Here is a 9,652-nt window from a genome sequence, read left to right on the forward strand (position 1 = left end):
TTTTTTTTTTTTTTTTTTTTTTTTTTTTTTTTTTTTGCAGGCTTCTGTTTTGGAAAACCTGAGGCTAGCTGTACGGTCTCAGCTCGGATTTACTTCAATCAGACTTCCTATGGCAGGCAGATCCAGCAACATCTGGAATCGTATTTTTAATTTTGCAAGATCACGCCATTCAGGGTCATTGGCTCTGGTCTCAGCAGATGGGGATGAGGTTGCCCCTAGTCAGAGTACCAGCAGAGAACCTGAAAGAAATCATACTCACAGAAGTTTATTTTCTGTGGAATCTGACGACACAGACACAGAAAATGAGAGAAGAGATACGGTAGGAGCATCTGGCGGGGTTGCAGCTCCTTTGCCTCAAAAAGTCCCTCCCACGACAGCTGTAGAAGCAACAGTGGGAGCAAGTGGAAGTTCCTCCACTCAGAATACCCGAGGTGGTCACACAGAGACCGGACGGGATGTGACAAGCACGGAACCCCCAAGTGTGAGTCCGGCGCGTCACCAGCTCACGAGTGCGCTAAGTCGTATGACTCAGGGGCTACGTTGGGTACGTTTTACATTAGGGCGATCAAGCTCCGTAAGTCAGAACCAGAGCCCTTTGAGACAACTTGATAATGGGGTAAATGGAAGAGAAGAAGATGATGATGTCGAAATGCTAATTCCAGTTTCTGAAGGAGCTTCAGACTTTGATGTGAATGATTGCTCCAGACCTCTTCTTGATCTTGCCTCCGATCAAGGGCAAAGGTTCAGACAACCATATAGTGCAGCAGACCCTGGAGTAAGACTAAGTAATCGCGATGGCCCCTGTGAGCGCTGCGGCGTTGTCCACACTGCCCAGATACCAGACTCTTGCTTAGAAGCAACGCTGAAAAATGAAACAAGTGATGATGAAGCTTTGTTACTTTGTTAGGTACAAGAATCCCATCAGGGAGATTGGATACAAGTTGGAGCAATATCCATTCATTGTTTTGTAACTTTACAATTAAACTAGTTTTAATTTAAAAAGAGAAAAGATGCAGGGTGATTTCTTACTATCATATGTTAGCCTGCATGGTTAAATTAAACACGTGTAACTCTATAAACGTTAGAGTTTACTATTTTAGCAGCTAAAAATGCATTATGTATTCAGATTGTTCAGTAATGTTCTTCCATTTGTTTCTAATTGTTTTCATCCCGGTACTGTAGTTCGCAGTAGAGATATGGCTGCTGAAACACATTTGACTGTCAGTGTCTATCTATCCTATGTTAAAACGTTTCTTTATTCAAACTAATACTTTCTTTTAATTGAACCCTTTATGCTTTTGCCAATACATCTTGTAACTTAATATACTAGATGTTAAGGTTGTTAATATAAAAAGAGAAAAAGTCCTTATTCTCACCTGTTTTTATTTGTATAACATCTGTCTAAACATGATTAGATTTCATAATATGAGCTTGTCAAAGGGAAAAAAACCTTTGTCTAAAATTTTTTCTCTTATGTTCAACATGCAATGATGTGAAATTGAGATAGAGTTAGATAAATTAATGGCAAAAACAAAAAACTCTTTTATAAATTTTCTAATGTTGACTTTAATACTCTAATATGGTACAAACCAAATGGTAAAAAGCCCAAGTCATTTCTTTTTTTAGCTCTATTTAAGGACAGAATTAAGCGGATGAAGATATTCTACTATGCATTAAATCTTGAACTTTATAAAATATGTACAAAAATTGTACAAGATAAGTTCCAACTGGTAATGTCTTTCCCTGATACAGGGTTATGCTTGTATTGGACCCTAGGGATTTGCACTAAAATCATATCAAGGCCTCAGATGAGTTTAGTGCAGAAGCACTATCACTTTAAATACGATTATTTGCTATCATAATGACTATATGTTTCCATAGCTTACAGGGGGAGCGTGAGGGGGCATTTTTATTACAACTTGAGGTTGCTTTGCTGGGTTCATATTTATTTGTTGTATTTAAAAACTGCATTATAGTAAGAAAGTGATTTTTTCAATATATTTTATTCATAAGGGGAGGATCATGCTACATGTTGAAAAGCAAATTAAGGACTCATTCAGATCACCTCCCTTTTTTAAGTAAAGTGAATTGCAAAACCCCGCATATTTTTTTATTGCCAATTCCCATTTATTTATTCTCTAGCTGTCTGTTTTAGTAGCTTAATGTTTGAGTATGAAAAATGTATTTGTGTGTGATTATTGCTATTTATTAAATTTTAAATACTTTGCTGAATGTCATTTTAAAGCATGTTTGAGGTCTTGTGTATTTGTCGTGTTATGCTGTCAGGAAGAACTGACTGAAATGTTTTAATATGTATCAAAAATTAAAATGACTTCTTTTTTTTTGTATTGCCTTGAGGTACTTTTTAAATCAAAGTTTCTCTTTATTTTTGTTCATTTGGTGCATATACAGATTCAGGCCATGAAATATGCAGTGTGTCTAGAAGAAAAATTAAAGAGGGGATGTCTTTCTTAACTCCCTTATAGTAAAGTAGTAGCTTACACCAGTTCTCAAGGGTAAAGAAATCCCTAAGGACCTGGACATTATTTTGCCTTTGAAAAACCTGCCTTTTAGTTGATGTGTCTTATAAGAGTCAGTAACTCTATCAGTTCTCTTTTTATATTATTTTCAGATACATTTTAGACCCCTATACAATATTTCACTGGCAGAATTTGGGTTACCAAATTAACCTTGTTTAGCTCCTACTAATTATATACTATTATGTATAGGTTTTTTGTTTTTGTTTTCTGACATATATTTTAATTTCTTTGTTTAATTAACTAATACATCTTCTTGATTCAAATGGTGAAAAAATTAAGTCTCTCTCCTATCCCCGACAGCCATCTTCTAGTTCCCTTTCAAAGAAATAGGTACCAAGACCAAATTCTTGTATACCCTCCAGAAATACCATATAGATACATAAATGTATCTATATGTATAAATGCTATATGATATAATACAAATTGTAACATACTATGCATTCTTTTTCTGCACTTTTTTTCAAGGGAAAAAGTGTATCTGCTACTGGTTGAATGTTAAAAGTACAGTTGGGTATTTCTGTTATTTGACTTTTCACATTTAAAAATTTGATCTATCCTGAATTTAAGGCTCCAGTTTTTCTTCCTAGGTAACTACCTAGTTCCTGCAAGGCTGTTTATTAAATCTGTCCTTTCCTTGCTATTGGAAATGGCCCTTTTATCATATTGCAGATTTTCATATTATGTGGATATATTTCTAGACTCTAATTCCATTCTGTTCAATTGACTTGCCTTTCTTTTTTTGTACCAGTCCTACACTGTTTTAATAACAGTAATTTTTAAATGTTCAAATATTCTTGCTTATTTTTCCATTTGAACTTTAGAATCAACCCTTTGTGTTCCACAAAACAAATCCATTGTACATTTTTTTTTTTGGACAGTTTTACTTTTATAGGTCAACTTGGGGAAATTTGACATTATTATCATGTTAAAGCTTCTATCTAAACCATGGTGCCCTATCCAAAAATGGTTCCCAATTTGTTCAAGTCTTTTTTGTTGTTTCCTTCACAGATGTTTTGCATTTTACTTTACAGAGATCTTGTACATGTTTTTCAAGAGTTCTTAGAAATTTTATTATTTTTGCTACCATTATTAAGGAAGTCCTTTCTGTTTATAACTTAGTCTGATTTTAGTATATATGAAAGCTAATGACTTATTTATGTTAATTTTCTACCCAGCTACCAGACTCTCATTTTCTTATGGTATGTAATAGTACTTCAGTTAATTCTTTTGTGTTTTCCAGTTATACAGTCATGTCTTCCAATTTGCATACCTCTTTATGTCTTGATTGCATTGTCTAGTACTTCTAGAATAATGTTAAAATATATTGGCTATAATGAATTGGGTTGAGATCTATACATTTAATCACGTTAAGGAGTATCCATTGATCCCTATTTTAAAATAAATTAGTCAAGAATGCATGTTGGATTTTATCACATGCCTTTTCATTTTCTATGGAGATGATCATACAATTTTTCTCCTTTGACCTTTTAATATATTTTGTCATTTTGAACCATCCTTGCATTCCTGAAATAAACTCTACTTGACCATATGTATTATTCTTTTAATATATTTCCAGAATATGTTTCCTATTTTATTTAATATATTTGCATCTGTATTCATCAGTGCAGTTAGTCGTGTGTGTGTGTGTGTGTGTGTGTGTGTGTGTGTGTATTCACGTGCACGCTATCTTTAAGAAGTTTTCTTATTAATTTTATACTGGTAAATTGGAAATGTTTTTCCTTTTCCCGAGTTCTGGAACAGTTTGCACAGCATTGGAATTTTCTCTTCCTTAAAATTTCAGTGAAATTATCTGGTGTTGGTGGATGTTCGGCAATAGCTCTTTGACAGCTCTTTTAGTATCTGTTATGGTAATTGGTCTGTGTAGTTTTTATGTCTTAGCTAGGATCATCAACCATCCATTTTGTCCATGTTTTCAAGTTCATTTGCCTAGAGGTGAGCAAAGTTACCCTCCTCTTTTCTGCATATGGCTCTTTCCCCCTTATTATGTATTATGCTTGCTCCCTTGTTTTCTTAATTAAGATAGCTAATGGTTGACCTATTTTGTTGTTGTTTTTGTTTGCTTGTTTCCCCCAAGTGGTATGCTTTGAACATCTCTTCTGTTATTTTTCTGTTTTCCCATTAATTGATTTCCTTAAATTTCCTACTTTTTGCTTTTTTTAGTCTCTTCTGTTGTTTTTTTCTAACTCCTTGAGTTAGCATTCAGTTTAATCATTTTTATTTTTCTTAATTATTAATATGAGATTTAAGGTGTGGACTTGAGTACTGCTTAAGCTGAATCACTTAGGTGAACTATGTTGTCACTACTATTATATTCTAGGTGTTCTGAAGTTTCAGTTTTTATTTCCTCCTTAACCAACAAGTTGTATGAATGAAGGCTTTTTCCCTTTTTCTTTGCTGTTTTTTAACCCCCAGATAATGGCAGTTTGGTGTGGGTAGTGGTTTTGTTTTCCGATTCTTTTATTGGTTGTTATGTTTTAGCATCAGGATCAGAGAATGTTATGTGTATTATATTTACTGTGGGGAGTTTATTGTCTTTTCTTAATTTTAAAATACTCCAGGATCACTTTAAAAAAGTATATTCTCTGTTTACAGGATATAGATTTTAATAGATATTACTCAGGTTTATCATGTGTCATTTAGATCTTCCCTCCTGTACTTTGTCTCGTCTTATCCATCTGTCTGTCAGAGCTCCAGTGTTGGTATAAAGGAAGAGGGGGGGAACCAAGGGGCTGTGTCAGATGAGCTCTGGGGGCAATAGCCCTGCCTCAGCTCGTGTCACTCACTAGGACTGAGAACATAAGCACATGATGAGGGGAGTCTTCCAACAAGCTGTTGGGGGTTTGGCTGCCACTACTGCTTACCACCGGCATCCACCGTTAAGCTGGAAATAAATGCATACGACAGGTTAAAAGAATAAAGGAAGAACGAGCAGATTGAATTCACAAGGCGTTTATCGAGTCCCTACCACAGACCCAGTAATGCTGACAGCGGGGACCTGCCTACTGCTCTCCATTCAAGCTGCTTGGCCATTCCCTCTCACCCTGCTGAATTCCAGGCAGAAGATGACAGCAACTTGATAGGACTCATTTTACTCAAGTGGGCCCTTGTTTAAAAATTGATAGACATCTCTGCAGAAGCTTCTTCTGAGCTAGTCTCCGAAGGCCCAAAATGTCACTTATGCCACGTTCTGTTGGTCAAACGAATCACTAAGCCCAACCCAGATTCCACAGAAAGAGAAACAGACTCCACTCTCCACAGTAGATGTAGCAAAGAATTTGTGACATCTGTAATCTACCCCAGGACAGTACCTGATATATAAGAAACACCAAGTTGCCAGAATTAATATTTTAAGCAGAAAAACAGTGCTACAGTCCCAGTAAGAAGCTCATTTGCTAAAAGGTTATCAAATTAGCTCCTCTGTCACGTCTCGTACATTAATTGTTCATATCTTAGTTGATTAGAAATACAATAGTGTAACAATTTGCCTTAGCATATTTGAATGAGAAATTATAGCATTGATGCAAATTTAGATAAGCATGTTTAGGCATTTGATGAATGTTAACAATTAGCAGTTATTTTTTAACTAAGTTTATTTCAACATGTCATAACCTGTAAATTTTTTTTTTTTTTTTTTTTTTTTTTGGTAAGGCCTCTCACTGTTGTGGCCTCTCCCACTGCGGAGCACAGGCTCCGGACACGCAGGCTCAACGGCCATGGCTCACGGGTCCGGCCGCTCCGCGGCATATGGGATCCTCCCGGACTGGGGCACAAACCCGTGTCCCCTGCATCGGCAGGCGGACTCTCAACCACTGCGCCACCAGAGAAGCCCACCTGTAAAATAGTTTTTAATTTATTAGAGGCAACATCGTGGATAAAAACGATGGAGCCACATTGCCTGTCCTGCTTCTTCCTATCATGCAGTCTTCAAGTCCCTTAATCACTTTGTACTTAAGTTCTTCATCTATAAATGGGGATAATAGGGCTGTTGGAAGATTAAATTAATGTGCGTAAAGCTCTTAGAGCAGTGCCTGGCTCATTGTAAGGACTACATCTTTGCTATTATTGTCATTGTCTGAATGTTAAACAGAACATCTCTGAAGCTTGAATTAAATCAGATCTTGTATGTGAAAAGTCCAAAATGATTCATGGTTTCCAAAGATCATGAAGATGTGCTTCCCAGGTGCCTCTGAATGCAGCCACTTCCCCTGGGATCATCATGGAAGTGAACCGGCAGCTCGAAGCCAAAAGGGGAGCAAGAAAAGGGGGAGAAAAAACAGTAGCAGCCCACTTGTGGTGAGTTGAAGGGAGCTCCAAGACCCAGGAAACAAGATCGTGCTGCTCTTGGGGCCTGAGGAACTTACCACAGTGACTGAATCTGGAGAAAAGTCTTCACGGGTCTCCTAGAACCTAGTAATTTTTAGATCACTTAGTTCTTCCACTGTAGCAAATGTGCACATCCAGAGGGAGAGAAGCCTCATTGTAAGGGTTTGGGGAAAGGATAAAAGAAGCCTGACGTCTCTGAGCAACTGCACCAGACTTGGCCTGGCACCCTCAACTTCCCAGTTCCATGAAGCAAGGGTGGTAGGCTTCTCCGTCACCCACGGAGTAAGACATGCCTAACTCATGGGTGGGTTCTTAGGTTGGGAATAACAACAGTGGTTGGGAGGATTAAATGAGAGTTAATGAGGATTAGTGAGTTAAAATAGTGACAGTTAAGTGCAGCGTGAGCGCTCGGTAAACCATAAATGTGGCTACAGTTGATGATGGTCAGGTTATCAATGCACTGCTCACCCTTCTCTCTTCCAGCAGCAACTCTGTTTATGTCGGGTTTTCCTATAAGATTTCATTTGAACAAAGGGTTTTGAGAGTTAATAAAATTTAGAAACCAGTGCTAGAACATGACAAGACTAAGTTGCCCTATGCTAATCTAGGGCACATGGTTTACTGATCATGAAGTACCTTGAAAAGAATTCACAGAGTGATTTCAAGTAACGATACCGAGATGTCAATTGGAGTGGATTTTCCCACGTGCTGGAGGGAGGCTAAAGCCCAAAGAAGCTTAATATCCTCCAAAAAAGGGATATGTAAGCTTTACTAAGGAGAAATAATAGAGTGGTGGGAAAGCATGGACTTTGAAGTCAGACACATCACAGTTTGACTCCTGGCTCTGCTACTTTAGGAGTTTTATAACAATAAATCACTTGATATCACTAAGCCTTGTTGTGTCATCTGAAAAATGGGCTAACATCCAGGCTTAAGGGTTACTGTGAGGATTAAACTAAAGAAAGAAAGAAGAGGTTGAAATAAATTTTAATTGTGATTATTACAGACTCATTTTCAAATAAAAATGACCTTTTTTTCGAGCTCCCCTCCACTGAGTGTTATGCATTTTGTATATTAGTAGAGCTTTCTTTAAGAGCATACTTCTTATAGTAATCATTGTCCTGTTTTCTTGATTACAGGGCAACTTATGGCTGTATCTCAATGAAAAGTAGATTCACTAAACAAAGGTAGAGTGGCATCTTGGCACAGACGTCTTTATTTTATTATAAAAAGGCCAAAATTGTGAACTTCCATAGTGCCCCAGACCAAGAAAGATGTGGCTACACGCTATGGACTTCGTAACATATGTTGAGCGAGTATAGATAAAAGAAATACAGAGAAGTTATTTCTATTAAAAAATTATAGTAACATAAACAATATTCAAAAACTTTTCTCAATTTCACTACAGTATCAAATTTCACTTGAATATTTATATTTCTCTCATCTGCTGAGCTCTGATTTCAAGAACATAGAAATTCCTTATCTAATTTGGCTTTTAGATTTAGTCTTTACTTACCTTAAATATAGACTTTGTTATTGTGCATTGTGTGAATTTCAACTTCACTGGGTTCTTATTACTTTCCTTGGGTTGGAACTTACATTATTGCTGTTTTCGATGGAGATTTCACCATACAACATAACTTCCATTTCTCTAGCTCATGAGTTACCATGAGAGACGTTAGCCAAGTGCACAAAGCAATTCTTCGTAACCTTTTCCTAGATTTGGAGTGAAAATAAACATCCATGTTTTGAGTACTTCCTGAGAACCAACCACAGTACTAGATATATCACACTTTGTTTACCCATTTATCAAATGATGTATGTTTGAGTTATTTCTACTTTCTGACTATTAAGAATAATGCTACTACAAACATTCATGTACAAGTTTCTGGATATATACCTAGGAGTAGAATTTCTGGGTCATAGGGTAACTAACTTTTGAGGCACTGCCAAACCACTTTCCACTGTAACTGCACCATTTCATTCCTACCAGCAATGTATGAGGGTTTCAATTTCTCCACATCCTTGCAATGTGAAAATATAATACAGCAAAGAGTCATACTGCTTCCAATCCCAATGAGAAAGGCACTTCCTGAAGCTTCTGCTGATGTTTGAGAGGATAAGACCTACCCCACAGATTTGTCCTGAGGATTAGAAATGAAGTACGTCAGGTACACAGTGAGCTCTTCTCAGGCGTCACCATGGCCTGTGATAGGTCTTTGAATACAAAAATAAATACCATGCAGTTTTCATTTTCCAGAAGCTCACAGATTAGTGCCCTTAAGTACAATTACACAACAGACGAGTAGTTGGAATTATCCTTGACCTTAAATCACATTTTCACTGTGCTTGCCTTGTCTAATACTAAATACCTCTCACAGCAAGCAGAACAGTAAGTTTCTCCCAAGACGTATTTGTTTAAGATGAACAAAAGTTTTAATAAAGAAGGAAGATACACAAATCTAGTCCCTTCCAGTTATATTAGAGAAATAAAGTGTAAAATGAGATGGCACAGACAGTGCAGAGACAGAAAGGTTCTAATTCAGAGGGTGTGGGCCGGGGTGGGACAAGTGCAGGTAAAGGGGCAGCACCTTGACTACTATCTCTCTGTATCTTACGGTCTTCCTTTTACACTGATGCCTCCAACATCTGGGGCATCAGTGTCGACACTGTCCTGTCTACATAACTGTAAACAGTGTCATGAGGGCTCCAGAACAGGCACCTGCTGTCCCTGCTTCAGCCCCAACTGTGGTCATGCCCAGGACCTC

General features: G+C 37.3%; 1 protein-coding gene across 2 annotated transcripts in view; it reads left to right on the forward strand.

Annotated features, from left to right (window-relative positions):
• LRP12 (LDL receptor related protein 12) overlaps window positions 1–2,830 on the forward strand; it is a 79,754-nt gene extending 76,924 nt beyond the window's left edge. Inside the window, exon 7 of one of the 2 annotated variants that reach the window (XM_024756337.1) lies at window positions 41–2,830. In XM_024756337.1, the coding sequence (XP_024612105.1) occupies window positions 41–907 (867 nt within the window). In that variant the 3' untranslated portion in view covers window positions 908–2,830. The remainder of the gene's footprint in view (window positions 1–40) is intronic. The other variant, XM_024756336.1, reaches the window with a different exon arrangement.
• Window positions 2,831–9,652: the final 6,822 nt, after the last annotated feature.

This window comes from Neophocaena asiaeorientalis, unplaced genomic scaffold, assembly GCF_003031525.2.
Source record: "Neophocaena asiaeorientalis asiaeorientalis breed wild unplaced genomic scaffold, Neophocaena_asiaeorientalis_V1.1 scaffold496, whole genome shotgun sequence".
Lineage (NCBI taxonomy): Eukaryota > Metazoa > Chordata > Mammalia > Artiodactyla > Phocoenidae > Neophocaena > Neophocaena asiaeorientalis.